General features: G+C 37.2%; 1 protein-coding gene across 1 annotated transcript; it reads right to left on the bottom strand.

The window, feature by feature from the left end:
- Window positions 1–18,390: 18,390 nt before the first annotated feature.
- On the bottom strand, window positions 18,391–20,032 carry LOC145001722 (UPF0481 protein At3g47200-like). Its single transcript, XM_078961071.1, has one exon. The coding sequence runs from the start codon at window positions 19,892–19,894 to the stop codon at window positions 18,584–18,586; it is 1,311 nt and encodes a 436-aa protein (XP_078817197.1). The 5' UTR covers window positions 19,895–20,032; the 3' UTR covers window positions 18,391–18,583.
- Window positions 20,033–20,915: the final 883 nt, after the last annotated feature.

The following is a 20,915-nucleotide window of genomic DNA, read 5'->3' as shown; positions in this document are numbered from 1 at the left end:
GACAATGATAACAAATCCTCATATCTGTTGGAGGGGCGGATTGGCGACAGTCCCTGGCATAATGCCCCTCCTTGCCACATTTGTGGCACCCACCTCTTGCTCGACAAACCTTAGAATGACCCCTGCCGCACTTTCCACACATGCGACTCTGCTGACCCCCGGTCCGAGTATCAGCGGTCTTAGACCGCTTAGGTGCTGGCTGAGACTGTGCCGGTGCCAGAAGCTGCTCCTTCAACTGCAGCTCTATCTCCAACTCACGCCTCCTCGCGACCTCCTGAAGATCCATGAGGGTATAACACGATGTGTAGACATAAACTGCCGAATATCAGTCTTGACCATACTTAGATAACAAGTCATCTGAGATTGCTCTGAAGCAAACTCCGGGCAAAACATTGCCCTCTCCGTGAACAGACTGGTAATCTCCATCACAGACTCCCCATCTTGCCTCAATGTCAAAAAATCCAGAGCAAGCCATTCCCCCTCAACGCGTGGAACGTAGCGGGTGCGGAACATATACTGAAACTGCTCCCAAGTAACAGTAGCTCGCTGATCATCAGTATACGACCCCGTCGTCAATCTCCACCAGTCCTTTTCTCCGAGCCTTAGAAGGTTCAGGGCACACTTGACCTTTTGGTCAGCAGGACATGAGCACGTGAAGAAACAACCCTCCACGTCAGACAACCACCTCATAGCCCTAATCTCATCCTGTGTACCATCAAACGTCGGGGGCTTTGTGTTATTGAAGTCCCGATACTAGAAAGCCCTGTCGGCTCCTTCTCCAACCCCTGTCGCGGTTACAGCCGATGTGGCTGCAGCGACCACTATCTCTGCTAGAGCAGTGTATCGCACATCAAAATACTCAACGATCACGGTCTTAATTGACCCAAACATATCTGGCAGCTGCGCTCAGAACGCCGCAACAATCTCATCATGCAGAGTCTCTCGGATCCTGGTATCCAACTCCTCTGTCCCTATATGTACCACGGGCTCAGGTGCTACCGGCACCTCCGACCCTCCATCTCCCGACCCCGATCCTGACCCGGATCCCGACCCGAATCCAACAGCAAAACTGTAACGCCCGCAGATCCGGGCTAGTCAATTTAGAGGCAATAGGGGTCGAAAATGACTTTTCGACAAAAGATTATTTAGATTAAATAATCTTAACCAAGTTGTAGAATATGTCACAAGGTTTCCGCACATATAAAGAATGCCAAAATCCGAGTTATAACGAAGAAGTTATGATCCGTCGAAGTTTTACGGCAAAACCGGCACAGCACCGGGAAGCGTAAATAGTGAATTTACGATAGAGCAAGATTTATCCTTAGCAATCTAAACAAAAGCCGTAGAATATGTTAAACTAAGAGCGTCGATAAAAAGAACGCCCAAATCTGACTTCGTATAAGAAAGTTATGATTTTTCTAAGATTCGGCTTAGCAGTGCACGACCCGAAACTCGAATTTTAGTTCGAGCGGTTTTTGGCCTATGCGACCTAAATGAGAGTTGAAGGTCTCATTAATAGGAACTCAACGGTAAAAAGACAGACGAAAATGGAGTCCGTATGAAGGAGTTATGATATCTTCGCGGTCATTTAACAGTCTAAACGCCTCCTACTGTTAAATTTGAGATCGGTCAAGAACTAGCCGACGGAGTCTAAACAAAAGTTGTAGATCTTTATTTTACCTACGCGTGGATATAAAGAACGTCGAAAACGGAGCTCGTATGCGAAAGTTATGATTTTTCTAAGTTTGAAGGCTGATACGCGATAGGGGGTGACGTGGCACCACCAGAATTGGACACGTGGCACCATCAGAAGGTTGCCACATGCACCAACTCGGCGAGTCATGACACAAAGTCGGCGAGTCCATCAGATTTCTCCCCTATAAATAGAGGTGCCGGGTTCCATTCATTCTCACACCTTCAAACCCTTCTTTCTCTCTCTAAACTCTCTATCTAAGCCTCCCTAACCCCCTAAAGCCTACGGTAACTCCCTAGCACAAGGCGGAAGCCCCGAAGCGCCCGACGGCTCCAAGAAAAGAGCCTTTCGGCTCAGGAAACACTGCTCCAGCGAAGCCCGGTTTTGCGAAAAACCCGCTGTAAGTGAGATACGCTTACGCTAGTTTTAATATAGCTTCTAATTAATTACAGTAACATTATTAGGACCTTAAAATAATTGTTTGGGCTATTATTATGAGTTATATTGAGTGTTATTTAACGCTTATATAATAACAATAATAGCTATACTATTAATTAGTCGCGGTTATCGTTAGACTAAACCCTAGTGGTGTTGATACTAGGTTTTATCGAAGGAAATTGTTTTGAGAGTATCGAAGCGCTGTCCGAGTGTTGAGTCACCACCTATCAAGTGAGTGCATAGTCTCTTTCATCTTACACATAGATATGAAGTATTTTAATATAAATTACGTGCGGTGTGTGCATATTGTCTGAATACTTGCTGTCTATGCTGGGTGAAAGATTTTATACATGTTTTAAATGATTTAAACTATATATGTATTTTATATCTACGAAAATGTTGGGGTAAAACATGGGTAGATATAATAGATGAAATATGAGTTGGATGATGCGTTGAGAGGTGATATAGAATATGAGGTGTGGGTGAGAGGTGTAGGATGTGAGAAGCATTCTTCCCAAACGATGTCCCCGTCATTCAGCAGAGTATGGATGACAACTACAGACTATCCTAGATAGTCCAGTGGAACACTAGCAGACTCGCAACCTGTAGGTGTTATGAACGATGTGTTCACCCGGTGTACTCTAAACCTTGGTGATCATGCAGACTTGATACCTAGACCCTGGCGATCATGCAGACTTGGTGCCAAAACCCTGGCGACTATGCAGACTTAGTGCCTATTGTATAAATTCTGGCGACTATGCAGACTTAGTGCCTAAACCCCGATGATGATGGACTTCGTGCCGATTCCTTAGGATGATCCTTAGGAACGTATGAACGAGGAATAGTTGATTCTTAGGGTAGATCCTTAAGAATAAAACAGATAATGAGGATGGGTAATTGGGTTGATTGTTTGATTGTTTGAAAATAATAATTATATTATTGTGGGTTGAAAACCCTGTGTACTCACCAGGTTTCCCAACCTGACCCACTCAGTTTATTTATATCACAAGTGTTGATACGAAGTCACTTTACACTGAGAGATTTAAAGAGATGTAGATCACTAGTGTAAATAAATGTAAGTTCTGTTTATGCTTATGTTTCTGTATTAACGATGACATCCCAAACGTTTTGAAATGAATAAAATACGTTTCTCCGAAAATGTTTTAATAACGTATTTATCATGTTTTTCTGGGAACAAATTCCGCAACATTTTTATTTAAAGAAGAACTCTGATTTTTATAAAGCATAAACAAAAATCGGTCTTTTTTTTGGCCGTGAAAATGGGGATGTTACAGTTGGTATCAGAGCATTAGTTTAAGCGAACTAGGAATATGGATTTATTTCTAGAATTAAACTTAGAGTGCTAAGTGATGATTGTGAGGTGTGAGCACTAGCTTATTTTAGGAAATATGCCTAAAATGCTTTGATGTGCTAAATACTTGTGCCTGATATGTTGTTAATTGTTCAGATCTATGGTCTGTTGCCGACCGGATTTGGAAACCTTATGTGTTTAGGATTCTAAACGTACGACTACGATATTAGAACTAGCATATAAACATTTCGGAGTGATAAGGATGATTTAACCGTCAATCCTAAGTAAAGATCTAGATTCACCTTATTCGGTGTATAGATCAAGATGGCAAGGACCCGTAGTGGAAACGTGAATGCAAATGGGAACCGAAACCAACCCCAGTGATTGAGCAAATACCGGTTGTAGTAACCGCTGCTGAGCCAATAACAATGGCCAGAGTGCAAGCGATGATCCAGGCGATGTTGGATCGTCAAATGGAGGAAACCAAATGTTTGCTCCAGCAAAATCGAGAAGAAGCAACCATACAGATCGAACAGCCTGAGTGGAACGAAGGGCAGATTGAGGAGGGAAACTACAGTGGGACTGTTGGTCAAGCCAACCCACCGATAGTTAGGCAAGGCCACCAGGATGGAGGAAATGATGGACGTGGATGCAAATACAAGGATTTCATGGCATCTAAACCACCGAGTCTATCTGGAAGCCCAACGCCGGTAGAAGTCATGAACTGGATCTCCGAGATGGAGACGATGTTTGAGAGTTGTGAGTGTAGCAACAGGCAGAAGACCGCTCTCGCGGTTCCTTTGTTGAAATCTGGAGTACTAAGCTGGTGGAAGCTACTAACCGATTCGATGCCCAAAGGAGAAGCGAGCAAGATGTCATGAGAGGATTTTCTAGTGCAGTTAAAAATGCAGTACTGCTCTGAGCAGGATCTTCTGGAAATCAACAACGAGTTTCAGAATCTAAAGAAGGGAAAGATGAGTGTCGTCGAGTATGCTGCAAGTTTTACAGAGAAAATGAAGCTTGTTCCTTATCTAGTTCCAACTGAGCTCTCCAAGGTCAATAAGTTTGCCCATGGATTACCAGCAGACTTTGGACCAATGGTCAAGCAAGCAACCACTTTGAAAGGAGCCATATGGGCAGCCAAGAATGTTGAGACCCAGATTAGGGAAAAAGGTCTGGAGAGAGCTGAACTTGGCGAGAAAAGGAAACATGAAGGATCATCAAAATCCAACAAAGAAAGGAAATTCTCAAGGATTAAAGAAGGAGGAGGAGGTGAAACCAAGTGGTGCGAGAAGTGTAAAAAGAAACACTTCGGGAAATGTAGCGAGGAGGTGACTTGCTACTAATGCGGAAAGACAGGGCATTACGCCAGCAAGTGTGCATCCAACAAGAAGGTGTGTTATGGATGTAACAAAGAAGGGCATATTTCTAGGGATTGCCCGGGGAAAAATAAAGCAGCAAGACCAGAAACGCCATCGAGGCCAAGGGCATTTCACATGATCCTCGACGAAGTAGAAAACCGTGCAAGGAATCAAGGATGAGGACTTCATATCCGAAGATCGAGTTATGCGGTAGCCATAGTATCATATGATGTAGCCTATTATAGGCATAGTCTAGGGTGAACTTGAACACCTATGTAATAGTTTCAAGAAATAATAAAACCTTCATTTTGTTATCTGATGTGTTAAACTGTTGTGTGATTTTCATGCATGGTGACTTGGGAAAACTACGAGACAATACTTGGGACGAGTATGAGTAGGTGTGAAAGGTAGTAGATGCATATACTACCGGAAGCACAGGATCACGCTTGGATTAGGGAAAGTCACAAGGTTACCAAGAAGCTAGTAATTGATTTCATTTTATTCAAGTATGTTGTTACCATTGTTTCGGTAATGACCATGAAGATTGTTGATATTCCGACCCGAGTGGTCATATTGAATTGAGTCCGACTACGATAAGTATGTTACGTGGTTCAGAGAACCAAGTTCGATGTAGCACCGACTTAAGCCGGAAGAATTAATCAAAGCGATCAGTAAAAGTATCTCGACGGTTGCTAAAAACTGTACCTTTTAAGATGTAAATTAGAACATGAAGGAAGGTATAAACTGTTCCGGAATTTGACTCTAAACGACCTAAGTCCAAGAAATGCATCGCACGATGATAGGTCATTAGAATATGACGCATCGTTCCATTCAATTTGTATCAACTGAGGATTGACGATTGTGACTTGAAGGTCATAATTTGGAGTCTAATGTGAGATAGAGGGCAGGGGTAGGATCGAGCACCGCCTATAGTCAAGGAGTCTAAGAGTTAGATACACGTTCGAAGAAACATCGAATTTATGAGTAAGGATGAATAAATAACAAATGGAGTCATCATGTGAGCCCTTTTTCGTTGATGATTCCGGGACGTAATCATCCTAAGGGGGAGATAATTGTAACGCCCGCAGATCCGGGCTAGTCAATTTAGAAGCAATAGGGGTCGAAAATGACTTTTCGACAAAATATTATTTAGAATAAATAATCTTAACCAAGTTGTAGAATATGTCACAAGGTTTCCGTACATATAAAGAACGCCGAAATCCGAGTTATAACGAAGAAGTTATGACCCGTCGAAGTTTTACGGCAAAACCGGCACGGCACCGGGAAGCGTAAATAGTGAATTTACGATAGAGCGAGATTTATCCTTAGCAATATAAACGAAAGCCGTAGAATATGTTAAACTAAGAGCGTCGATAAAAAGAACGCCCAAATCTGACTTCGTATGAGGAAGTTATGATTTTTCTAAGATTCGGCTTAGCAGTGCACGGCCCGAAACTCGAATTTTAGTTCGAGCGGTTTTTGGCTTACGTGACCTAAATGAGAGTTGAAGGTCTCATTAATAGGAACTCAACGGTAAAAAGACAGACGAAAATGGAGTCCGTATGAAGGAGTTATGATATCTTCGCGGTCATTTAACAGTCTAAACGCCTCCTACTGTTAAATTTGAGATCGGTCAAGAACTAGCCGACGGAGTCTAAACAAAAGTTGTAGATCTTTATTTTACCTACGCGTGGATATAAAGAACGTCGAAAACGGAGCTCGTATGCAAAAGTTATGATTTTTCTAAGTTTGAAGGCTGATACGCGATAGGGGGTGACGTGGCACCACCAGAATTGGACACGTGGCACCACCAGAAGGTTGCCACATGCACCAACTCGGAGATTCATGACTCAGAGTCGGCGAGTCCATCAGATTTCTCCCCTATAAATAGAGGTGTCGGATTCCATTCATTCTCACACCTTCAAACCCTTCTTTCTCTCTCTAAACTCTCTCTCTAAGCCTCCCTAACCCCCTAAAGCCTACGGTAACTCCCTAGCACAAGGAGGAAGCCCTGGAGCGCCCGACGGCTCCAAGAAAAGAGCCTTTCGGCTCAGGAAACGCTGCTCCAGCGAAGCCTGGTTTTGCGAAAAACCCGCTGTAAGTGAGATACGCCTACGCTAGTTTTAATATAGCTTCTAATTAATTACAGTAACATTATTAGGACCTTAAAATAATTGTTTGGGCTATTATTATGAGTTATATTGAGTGTTATTTAACGCTTATATAATAATAATAATAGCTATACTATTAATTAGTCGCGGTTATCGTTAGACTAAACCCTAGTGGTGTTGATACTAGGTTTTATCGAAGGAAATTGTTTTGAGAGTATCGAAGCGCTGTCCGAGTGTTGAGTCACCACCTATCAAGTGAGTGCATAGTCTCTTTCATCTTACACATAGATATGAAGTATTTTAATATAAATTACGTGCGGTGTGTGCATATTGTCTGAATACTTGCTGTCTATGCTGGGTGAAAGATTTTATACATGTTTTAAATGATTTAAACTATATATGTATTTTATATCTACGAAAATGTTGGGGTAAAACATGGGTAGATATAATAGATGAAATATGAGTTGGATGATGAGTTGAGAGGTGATATAGAATATGAGGTGTGGGTGAGAGGTGTACGATGTGAGAAGCATTCTTCCCAAACGATGTCCCCGTCATTCAGCAGAGTATGGATGACAACTACAGACTATCCTAGATAGTCCAGTGGAACACTAGCAGACTCGCAACCTGTAGGTGTTGTGAACGATGTGTTCACCCGGTGTACTCTAAACCTTGGTGATCATGCAGACTTGATACCTAGACCCTGACGATCATGCAGACTTGGTGCCAAAACCCTGGCGACTATGCAGACTTAGTGCCTATTGTATAAATTCTGGCGACTATGCAGACTTAGTGCCTAAACCCTGGTGATGATGGACTTCGTGTCGATTCCTTAGGATCATCCTTAGGAACGTATGAACGAGGAATAGTTGATTCTTAGGGTAGATCCTTAAGAATAAAACAGATAATGGGGATGGGTAATTGGGTTGATTGTTTGATTGTTTGAAAACAATAATTATATTATTGTGGGTTGAAAACCCTATGTACTCACCAGGTTTCCCAACCTGACCCACTCAGTTTATTTATATCACAGGTGTTGATACGAAGTCACTTTACACTGAGAGATTTAAAGAGATGTAGGTCACTAGTGTAAATAAATGTAAGTTCTGTTTATGCTTATGTTTCTGTATTAACGATGACATCCCAAACGTTTTGAAATGAATAAAATACGTTTCTCCAAAAATGTTTTAATAACGTATTTATCATGTTTTTCTGGGAACAAATTCCGCAACATTTTTATTTAAAGAACTCTGATTTTTATAAAGCATAAACAAAAATCGGTCTTTTTTTTGCTGTGAAAATGGGGATGTCACAAAAACATCTCGTCACCACCATACTGAAAATATATCCAAGACGTCAGATAAACCATCATAATATCGAGAGACCAATTCCCACAAACCCTAGGGGCTGTGAAGTCCTTGCTATGCGTATGGGTCCTGTGCTTTCAGTAGTACGGGCCCATACTAACTTCCACACCTACCCATATTTGTCTCAAGTATCATCACAACGACCTAACACTACTATCAATATAACATGCACTCAACTCTCCCTCCCAGAGGGATATCGACTATCTCGTGTCTAGCTTCATAGCTTTCCACAACCCACTCATCCATGAAACTTTCATCACCCCCTGCAGCTCTAGTGTATGCTAGCCGCACATAACGCTGGACCTAATAGACTTTCGAATATCCAATCCTACCCCAAGGTTGAATCAACATTCTCAGGATATAAGATCTTAATTATGTACAATTGTGATGCATACACTAAACATCTACAGTTATGATGTTGATTCCATATGCAAGAAGCCCTAGGCTAACAGGCATCATATAATCAGGAAAGTCTATCATGCAATTCCTGAAGATCCCTAGCCTAGCACTAGCATGCTGTTCTAACATATCATAATATCAAATAAATTTATGGTATTTTGGGGTTTACTTACAGGCTCCGGCTGATCGTACCCTCTTTATCCTCCATCCTTTATTTTGAGAACCATTTTAAAATTTTACTTTCCGAAAATCTCCTTGATTTGAGACTGGATATACACAAGTGCTCCTCCAGTTCACTCAAACCAAGGCTCTGATACCAACTTGTAACGTCCATAAATTTTACGCCAAATTTAAACGTTTGCAGTCATAATTAAAACCCAAATAGTGTTTGTTTACAAATTGTTTTCAAATCATTATTCATCAAAGTGTCCCAAAAACAGATCATAAGGATGAGGAGCGGTACGATCACGCCTTCGCCTTGCAATGATCTCCTAAAGTACCTGAAACAATAACTGAAAACTGTAAGCCCAAGGGCTTAGTGAGCTACCCCTAAAATACCAATACCACACCGAAATACCAAAACGCTAACAATCAATCAACAACATGCATACTGGGCCATCGGCCTGACTGGACCGCCCTACAGGGCCTACAGTCTAACTGAATCTATAACGAGCCTTCGGTATAACGGGACCGCCACATGGGCCTACAGTCTCCCCGGACCGCTCATAGGGAATGTTGGCTTTCAGCACAAAGCAGTACCGCCTCAACCCAATCAACGAGAAACTAATCATGTGCATATAACTAACATATATTGGCATACATAAACGTCAAACATATATATCTCATGATCACAAATCATAGCAATCTCTCATAGCTAAATCATCGACCTAGCATGGCACTAACATACCGATCCCTAAGGATCATAGAATCATAACATATTGTCTATCCTGATTCCGATCTATCAGATCATAACCATATATATATATATATATATATATATATATATATATATATATATATGTATGTATATATATATATATATGTATGTATATATATATATATATATATATATCATAACGATAACAACTAAAGGGCTGGCCTTGGTGCCTTAGACCCTTTTGATATAGTGAGGATAACTCACCTCGTAGATGTTGACTCTGTAGATAAATCCCAACTCTCGGATCACTTGCCAAAGACTCCACCACCTATTACCATAGTACGAATATACTCATAAGTCCTCAACCTGACAAGGTACTCCATAAACCAACTAGTCAACCCCCGATCAAAGTCAAAGTCCCGAGTCAAGGTCAACAGTCCATGTTGACCTTAACTCGCCGAGTACCCTCGGCTACTCGCCAAGTTCCTTGAAGTTCATCCCCACTCGCCGAGTCACCGGGGTGACTCGTCGAGTTCCTACGATTTTCGATTGAAACCCTAAGGCCACCCATCAAGTTTCATTCTTGCAACACGACGGATAAACACGCATTCATAACTTGGGGAAAACTCATCCGACTCGCCGAGTTGCTCATACAACTCGTCGAGTCTATGGAAATCTTCATCGGACTCGCCAAGTTGTTCATCCAACTCATCGAGTGCATGGCCATCTTCCTATGACTCGCCGAGTCAACCTTGCGACCCGTCGAGTTCCTTCAGTCCTTAAGCCATATAGACTCATTTAAGCCATGTAATGGCTCCAAATTACATATTCAAGCTTCTAGGGCATGCTTTTCACGTAAAGTTGTAGACTTTACGTGCATGCATGACTAAAAAGGCTCTTAATGCCAAATCTAAGCTCTTAATGGGGTTTCATGCACAATTAGGGCCTCATCCACGACCAAAACAAGAACTTTATGATTCTAGAACTTGAGAAGGGTCCAGATCCGAAGTTACAACTTCAGATCTAGCCCATAGCTCACCAAATTGACTCCAAAAATCCATAAAACCCTAAAACTCAACCACAAAGAGGTCTAGAAGAAAAGGGGAGTAAAGATTGCAACTTGATACCTCTAAAAGATGCTAGCTGAGGTAAGTTCTGTTTCCCACACCTTCCTTGCTTCAACTCCTTTGCTCTTCAAGCTTTTCCCTCCTAGCCAACCTTCTTGCAACTTGATACCCCGAGATTTAGGGTTTCCTCTGCCAGCTCTTACTCGTTAAGTCCCTCCCTAGACTCGGCGAGTAGGTCACTAAACACGCGATCCCACCTCGCTGCTACTCGACGAGTAAGGCAACCAACTCATCGAGTAGGACTTAAAACCAAAGAACCTTTTATTTAAATTCATACTTGAGAATCGGGGCGTTACAAGTTCGGTTTCCGATTTTTTCGGTTAGGTTTCGAATTTTTTTAGGTTTTGGTTTTTACATTTCAAAACATTATAAATCATCATTCATCAAATACGTATATAATAATTCCAAGATTTCATAACTTCAACATATCATTAACTTATAAACTTAAAAGTTAAGTTCATAATATTACATAGAAAACATAGAGAAATTGGGTTCATAACCTTGCGTAAAAGACTTGGTAAATATAAATAAGTTGATAACATTAGTGATAATTTATAAAACATAAACATATCATCAGAATATCATATCCAGAGGGAAATTCCAAAAGTTGTAGTTGTCATCAGAACATGGAAGTTCTTGGTCGGGGTTAGAGTAATCTTGGCCGAGAGTGATGTTAGATGATGTACTTGTAAAATTTGCATTTCGTGCTTCTTGAGTGTCGTCGATATCTTCATCAACATCGGTGTTAGTGTATGATGACACTTCCACGAATATCATTACAATATAGAGGATGTTAAGTTATACGAGTTTGTTTTGTAAAAACAATTTATCATAACCAAATTTATCATAAACAATTGTCTGGTTTTTTTAGCAAAGTTTTCATTTTGTTATTTTTTCTGATTTCAATATTAGTTTTTTCATCTTAACATTTATGTTCTTGCTAAGATAACATGAATTTAAACATTTCACATGAGTATTTTATTGACGTTTGTGTGGTGGTTTATAACAGTTCGAAAATAAGGAATTGATATACATTAAGTATCCAAATTATCATATAAACGTTTAATATATTTTAATATAAATAAAATGTTTAAAATCAACTTGAATTGAATGTTATATTATTAGTTTATATTAATATTATACAAATATTATGTCGTCGGAGTAAAACAATATAAGAATATGAAGTTTTGTGTTGGGCTGAATGTATGGGTTATCTTCATGTTTTTAATAGGGGTAGGCACACATGTGTACGTATTATTCATCTAATAAGTAATGCTACTTGGCTAAACATCAACCTTTAATTAAGAAACATATTTCCATGTTGTGATACCACTAGGTTATAAGTCATTTTGAAAAAAAAAATTTATTTATTTACATTATATAAATAAACAATTTGCTATGAAATTTGGATGTAAAGTTATCGATTCTGAAAATATTACCTATGAGCTCTTTTATTTTACATTTCTATGTGAAATAACATCATTACATTCCAGAAAATAATATTTATACATTTAATCTTCTAAAAAAAGTTCAATAAATGGTATATACTACATAAAGATTGTTCCTAAATTAGTAGATATAATTCAATGAATGATTTTTTGAGATTTTGTCATTTAAAACTAAAAACAACAAAATAAAACATGAAAACTATGGGTAAGCATTTGGACCGGACCGGACCGGCTCTTGGACCAGACTGGTAATGAATAATATTGTGGACCGTGAACCGGATCAGATGAATCGTGTCCGTGTCCGGGTCCAAGTCCAGGTTTTCGGTTCTTGGATCCGTTTGGACCAGTAACAATTTACATAAACATACATATATCAACTAACATGTTTACCAACTAACATATATATCAAGTTTACCAACTAACATGTTTACCAAAATCTAACATGTTTACCAACTAACATATATATCAAGTTTCCCAACAAATACATGCGGAGGTCAATGATGGTTCCATGTACCCGATCATTTTTTTTAAATGTGTGTAACAAAAAAGGTGATTTGGCCGTACGATCAAGTAAAACCGCAAAGTACATACAATTGTTCATCTTGTTATAGGCACCACAATACTTGTAATATTTCGTCTTTATGTCCTTTACCATTTTGAGAAACATTGGTTTGGTCGACCACTTTCTTAGATGTATGTCCACATCTAAGACTTTCCGGATAAAAAGATTTACCAAAGGTTTTGATGTAGTCGAAACAAACTCTGTTTTTGTCTTGAATTTTTCAAAGAAGTTCACCATATCCATTACAATTTTGAAGTTATAAATTTCAAGTACTCTATTAAGATCCCTTTCATATGATTTATCTGTCAAAAGATACATAAAATTCAAAATTACAGTATAAAATAATTGTTGAAAAACTGAAATATTTCAGCTTTGATATCCTAACTTTGATTGATTGTAACTCATTGAATATAACATCAAAACAACAAAAATATAGTTTAAATCATCTACAAAATCTAAATTATACGTTGGGAGAAACCGCATGTCAATCCGACTTAAAACAAATGAGATATGTTTACTTAACGAATTTAACAGAATACAAAAGTTTAAATTTCTTACTGAAAAACTAAAATATTTCAGCTTTGATATCTCATCTTTGAACGACTGTAACTATCCAATATAACACCAAAAACAATAAAAGTATAGTCTAAAATGATCTACAAACTCTAAATTACATGTTAGATAAAACCACATGTCGATTTGACTTAAAACGAATGAGATATGCTTATTTAAAGAATTTCACAGAATACAAAAGTTAAATTTTTTTTTGGTGACAAACATAAATATTCCAGCTATGATATCTTATCTTTGAATGACTCTAACTTATCGAATATAATATCAAAAACAACAAAATTATAGTCTAAAATAATCTATGAACTTTAAATTATACGTTAGAAAAAACCGCATGTCAATCTGACTTAAAACGAATGAGATATATTATTTAAAGAATTTCACAGTACAAAAGTTTAAAGTTTTTGCTGAAAACTAAAGAGTAAATTACACGAATGGTCCTTATGGTTTGGGGTAATTTTCGCGCTTGGTCCTTAACTTATTTTTTTAACTCGGGATGTCCCTACTATTTGTTTTTGTTACGTGCTTGGTCCATACTGTTTGTTTTTGTTACACGCTTGATCCCTATTTTACCTAAAAAGATTATTATTTAAATAGGGAAAATGGTACGATAGGTAAGGTAAGGTGAGGAGGTGGGGTTGCGGTGTGTTTATCTAAAAAATAAAAAAATCAAGGGCAAAATAGTCTTTTTAGGTAAGACAGAGACAAAGTGCGTAACAAAAACAAACAGTAGGGACCTTCCGAATTAAAAAAAAATAAGTTAGGGATAAAACATGCAAATTACACTAAACCATAAGGACTATTCGTGTAATTTACTCAAAACTAAAATATTTCATCTTTGAAAGATTATAATTCATCGAATATAACATCAAAAACAACAAAATTATAGTATAAAACCATCTACAAACTCGAAGTTACACATTGAAAAAAGATCAAATATCAATCCGACTTAAACGAATGAGATATGTTTGTTTAAATTTTTTCACAAAATACAATTTTATTTTAAAAATAAGCCGGTCCATAACCAGTTTTTAAGGGTACCGGCCGGACTGGACCGGTAACAAACCGGACCGGGACCGACTCTAAATCCTAGAACCGAGAACCGGCCCGGGGTCCAAAAAATGGTCCTAGTTCAGTCCGGTTCGATCCGTTTCACCGGTTTAGTATGGTCAACGGGTTTAAATGCTCACCCCTAATGAAAACAAGGTTTGGTTTAATTTATTGCTCAATAGTTACAAATACAACGTTGATAATTATAGAAAAGTTAGACAAGGTAAAATTTTGCATTTCAAGTTGATAATCAAATTTAGATATTATCTAAATTAAAAACAAGGTAAAATCACGCCGATGGTCTTTATTGTCGGTCAGAAAAGACTAATTTAGTACAACTGAGCGTTGGTACATATGAGGCGTGTTCGACAAAATTAGCTGGTAGCGGATAGCTTGTAGCGAGTAGCAGACAGCTTGTAGCGTTTTGTTAAATGCTACATGAAGTAGCATTTGGATTTAAAGCGTTTTGTTTAAACTAAACGCTAGAAGCTTCTAGTATCAAACAAGACTTTCTGTTCAAAACAGAGTGTTTTGTCAAACACTAGAAGCTTGCAAACGCTCCGTACCGAACACGCCATGATGATTTTATTTCTTGCATGATCGGTCGTTCCTCTTTCATTTTTTGTATATAACTAATTTGAAATTATTATTTACTCCTCTTTAATTATTTATTAATTATATTTTTTGTTTTTAATTTTAAAATAATCTTTTAGTTTTTATAAACACATATTTATTTGAGAACCACAGACCACCACCACCCCCTTTAAAATCCTTTGTGTCGGTGCTACCTTCAAACTCCACATCACCGCCTTAACACTGCGTAACTTGTGTCTCCTTCAACCTCCACATCATCGCCTTAACGTTGCATCACTAGCAACACCTTCATACTCCACATCGTTGGCTTCTTTTCAGATCTCCTATCTCCGCTACATATCTCCTCCTCCTTCATCTTCTCCATTGCCCATATTTTTTTCTCTACCTTCACCTCCTCTTTCTCTTTCTAGAACCACTAAATCAGAAACGAAATTGATGAAGGGTTTGAGGATTTTCAAAAATGAAAACGAGATCGTCTACTCGTTGTCACCTCTGATTCACCTCTATTTTCTCTATGTTCTTCTTCACCTCTGATTCAAACACTAGAAACAAAATCGATGAAATTGATAAAGGTTTCAGGGTTTTATGAAACGAGAAGTCGAAAATCCTTGAGATTCAAACCTAGAAATTAAATCTGAAAAACGAGTGTCTTCTTATGTGTTCACGAGTGTGTATGCGTGTGTTGAAGAACAAACCCATAAATACGGAGTTTGTGTGTGTTGAAGATCAAATCAAAATATGTGGAGTCTTTGTTGAAGATCAAACCCACAAATATGTTTTTGAGTATGTGTGTTGATGAACAAAATAAATTAATATCCAAATAAATTTCAAAAATATTAAAATAAATTAAAAAAAAAAAAAGGCAAAAATGTCCTTTTAAATTAAAATAAATTAAAAGAAGGTAAAAGCCAAAAATGAAACAATAAATTTTGATAGTTGTCTAAAAACAATATGTTACAATGAAAAAGGATTTACATTTGATTAATTTAACTTATAGAAAATTTTGCATTAAATTAAATTTGTGAACTTTATCTTTTGGGTGAGGATATCGTTAGCCAAGCTAATGGTTCCGTAATCTTTTAATGAAATTAGTAACAAACAAGATCACACAGATTTGCTTCAATTTCAGAATTCATCTTATAGAAGCAAAATAAACATGAAAAAATCATTCCATTTAACGATGGGAGTCGAGTAGCAAAGGCAGCTTTTTTGGAATTAACATTGAAAACTGGAAGGAGTGAAAGTAACTAGGGTTTATTGCTATGTTTCTATGCTTTTCTTTCGGCTCTCCTTTCTATTGAGCTAAAAAATTCACACTATGACCGCTGGATTAGAACCGTAAATCATTCTTACATGTATATTGTCCCATAACCAATCTTATACTTTCAGAAAACTTCCTTTTCGACAACTGAAATACACATAACATAGCATGTACGGGCATCTCTTTGATTTTCAGGCCATGTGAGAAAAATAAAATTGGGCTCCTAAATATAATTTATTTTCATGTATAAGCAATATTCATTAATACTACAGTAAGTCGATAATTGTTAGAAGCAACGTTGTCCCTCAACTCTTCATATAAATACTCCTAAATATATTGTTCTTAATAGATATGATTTCCAAGCTATTAAGTATTTCGTGTGACATTGTAGACTGTAAATAGAACTTTAACAACTTCAAAAGTTGAGAAACTTTTTTCAGCAGACGTAGCGGGTACTAGAATAGTTAGCAGGACTTTACATACGTTAATCATTAGATTCTTCTTCCTTCTTTCGGTAACATATATCGAGATATGCTAGCACCTTCTCTCTTTACCTTTAGTGGCTTTAATGACATTGCAAGGGACGCAACAACAGACTCTTTCCCCTCAATCGTCGGGGGCTATTATCCGCTCACTCCCTTGCTTTTAGAGAACTCCCCCAATTATAGATAGATAAGTCGGTAAGGCAAGGAAGGTAGGTTTCAGTTGTATTAGAAAAACAATTGACTTTTTTCATATATTTTAAAACATATATGGGGTTAGTAGTTTCACTCAATACAATGACGAGTCTAGAACAATAACCCGCGTGTGTCACTATTTAAGTGAACCTGATAGAAATGACATAGCTAAAAAATACTAGTAATGGGTCGATTCATATAACCAATTTTTTTAAAGATATTACAATTGTACCCGAAGATGTCTAATATCTTGATATACATCCACAATCGTATCATTACTAATACTATCTAAAACACATTTTTCAATATATGGCACTAAACTATCTACTCATTTGGGAACAAAAACAATTAAATAAAACTATAATGATTTCACGATTGATTAAATCAAAGGCAATCCATATTAAAACATACCGCATGAAGTGATGAAACCTACAACGCAAAACCTATTATGCAGAAGTCAAAATAGATGTTCTTATCATTGGTGTCAAGATTAGAGATTACATATTAACTTGATTATGTCTTGAACTTTCGATTTTATTATATTTATTCGTAACTATGAAGAAGATTGTAAAACCGTAGAAGTTCACAATTGAGTTGACAACCTTCAAAGTAAAAACTCAACGTGAAGAAGAAATCAATGTGGATTGTGGGCCGGTACTAATGTGAATGTGAGGTTGTCGGCTGCCAGAGGGAGGCTAACATGTGGCCTGATCGAGTGATCGATAAGAGTGACTTCGGTCTTCGGCCGTTCCATACGATTTTTGTGATTGCGTCATGCGTATTTGCTAGTAACAAACGGACAATTCACATTCAGTTTGTATTTTTATTTTTATTTTTTTAATTTTAGAAGGTATTGGGTTACTTTTTGATATTTGATATTTAAAGTAAATTAAAATTAGACCATTGAAATACAAAAGATGGGCTAAAAGTCCATCACAAATAGATTAAGGTGGGTCATCAACAAATTTTAAGGTGGGTTGTAACACAATTTTTTTTTTGTTTAGGTGGGTCACTGACTCAATTCGAACTCATCAACCAGATTTAACTCCAGATAAAATTCATTGGCGTCAATATCTGATTGTTTACCATACTTAAGTGTGGCTTCAAGACGGCTACAATACAACTTAATATCTTTGTCATCAAATTCCTTAAATATTTTTTGAAAGCTGAAAACCATTTTTTTCATACATATTGTATTGTTCACATATTGTTTTAAGAAAAGTCATCGCTTGAAATTGAAACAATCGAAGACACATGCACACCATAACTTCATCAATTCTGAAATTGAGATGCAACAGGTGAGCATTGAACTTTTTATAAAATTGACTCTTGTATATAAAATTGAAGGCCAAAAGCAATTCTTAAATTGAGTAATTTTATTGGATTTTGTAACTTACAATTTTGAATTAGACGGTGCATTGATTTTAAAACAATTAGCTAATCAATAATCAACCCTTAACTAACTTTGAATTAGGCGGATGTGGGCCTGTGCTATTGTGTAGCTCGCACACCCTCAGAGATAACACTAAGCATGCAAATACCATTAAGAAAAGGCTAATCAAGTTAAATGTAGCAAGGATGTTATATACAAACACGTCTATGAAGCTTACAACCAAAGGAAAAAATGTAGAAACTAATACATATAAATGAATTTATTACAAATATAAGTTCAAACTAAAAACTACAACATTATTACATCAATCGCCGCCTTCACACCACCCTCGAACCACCCATCCCTACTCTTTCTTAGGGTTATAATACTGATAGACAGTATAAATTGTTTGCAAAGCCGCAAGAGAAAGCAACAAAAAGGCCGCAAACGCCGAAATTGCAGCCCATGGGCTCTCAAAATACGTATGCTTAAACCCAGCCACGTTCACATGCCACCCATTCTTGCAATACTCGTTTACTTCAACAAACAAGCCCAACAAGTAATTGTTTTTGATATCAAAAGCTACATCTTTCCCAACACTTTTGAAGAATTTCGCTATCTCTTTATCCGTACCAAAATAATTCTCAATAATCTTGCCTTCCGAAAGCAAACCCACGTCAGTCGAGGTGTGCATTAGACATCCCATGAACACAACGTAAGTTGTAATATGTTTCCTGCAGTGAAAATAACACTGCTCGAAAGCAACACAATTCAAAAAGAACGAACTGTAAAAATCGTCCATGTTTATTTGAGGAATCAAAAGAACACCATTTCGGAATTCAATGTCCAAGAAGCTATCGGGTTCATGACTTGCCTTAAACTTAACCCCAGCGATCTTGAGTTTGGTTGCTGGCTGGATAAGTTTAAGGGACGAGGTTTTGGATCTGTCAGGGTTATTTTCTGTAGAGTTTATAAAACTTTTTCGGAAAAAATCTAGTAAATGTTTGCCTTCAAGATTCTTGAGTTTATTTAGTACCCTTTTTGGCCTATCAACTGTGTAATTGAAAAACTCAAGGATTAAAGTTGAAAGTGTGCGATCATCGGGTTTAGACCCATCTTTAGATTCATTAAACAACTTTTGGAGAACAAAAAATGGGATTTGGTTCTCAATTCTCAAAAGATCTCTCATCAAAAATGGCGACACCCAAACCATTCTGAAAATGGGATCATCTTTATCAGTCACAACCAACTTTCCAACTTTTCGGAACAATTCAATTAAGAAAAACCCATCAAGCACCATCATTTTAGCAAGATCATTAGCGGAAAACTGATCGATAGATTCTGAGTAGCTTTGTCGAATTTGAACCTGCATTGACATTACGATTTCCAAGAAAAAATCAATTGACTTACGTGTTCTATCGATCATATCTTTCAGGTACCTCCACTTATGCTCTTGGATCATCTCAAGATGTTTGTTTCCATGGTGGTATGGTCCGATTGAGACGATTCGAGGTTGATATGCCTCCTTGTTGATCTCGAATAGACTCTGTGGGACTCTGAATATGCAACAAGAGTCCTTTCCAGCTGATTTGTGTAGTAATTTTGGTGATTCTTCCATTTGGGTGTTCATGAGCATCACCTCTTCAGCTATTGTGATAACATGATTTTGATTCATCTTGTTCGTGTGGGATGTTTACAGGTGAATATGTGGAGGTGATTAAAGGATGGATATATGAAGAACTTGATTAGAAAAATGTCAAAAGCTTAGGTTTTCGTTGTTGATTCTGTGTAGTTTCCTTCCGACCATTACATAAGAACAAGTGGAAGAATAAATCAATGAAAGAGACGAAGACTTTTGCCGCGTGGGGTCCCAAGTCTATAAAATATTTCAAACTAGCAATTTGTAGATGTTAATTCCGAGGAATAATAATTGATATTTTTCTTAGTTTATTCATAAAATAAAATTAAATTTTAACATAATACTGAAATTGTTGAATTTGTGTTAAACATGAAAAATCATTAATGTTATCATTTTTTGTGTATTTTTCTCAAAGGTTTTAAAAGTTTGTAAGTGTTTCGTCATGGTACGTTTGGCTTAAAAGTTTGTATTTCCCGACATATTTTAACAAAATGTTGCTTTAATCATATATGCATGTACAAATGAATATTATGTAGACAAAATTGCAAAAATGGTGTTTGTAGTGGGCAAACTTTTGTGATTTTTGTGAAAAAAAGGTTTGATGGTGTATTATTTGTCAAATTTTGAATATCTTGTGGGGTTTTGGTTTATATAATTGTCATTTTTGCATGTTTTTTGTCCACACCCAACATAAAATGATTAACTTAAATAATTTTTTTTGATATATTTTATTTAATTTCCTATTATATTACTTAAAAAGAAAAAGAATAATAAATTATCATCTACTAAACCCCACCTAACTCACATACACACACGTACACACACAAACACACATAAATATACACACACTCTCTCTTTCTCTCTCTTTATATATATATATATATATATATATATATATATATATATATATATATATATATATATATATATATATATCCCACGTACATACACACACTCTCTAAAAACAGCACCAAAATCGGTCTTCCTTCTCCATCTATTCCACTGGTGCTTGGAAATCACCACCTACACTACCTTTGTCGCCCCCTGCTTGTACAAT

The sequence above is a fragment of the Lactuca saligna genome, chromosome 6 (assembly GCF_052625555.1).
Source record: "Lactuca saligna cultivar CGN05327 chromosome 6, ASM5262555v1, whole genome shotgun sequence".
NCBI lineage: Eukaryota > Viridiplantae > Streptophyta > Magnoliopsida > Asterales > Asteraceae > Lactuca > Lactuca saligna.
Note: the sequence above shows the minus strand (reverse complement) of the source record. Positions and strands in the feature narration are given on the sequence as shown.

What these genes read in the sequence shown, in the direction of transcription:
- LOC145001722 (XM_078961071.1), bottom strand. Translation starts at nt 19,894, where the DNA reads ATGAATCAAAATCATGTTATCACAATAGCTGAAGAGGTGATGCTCATG.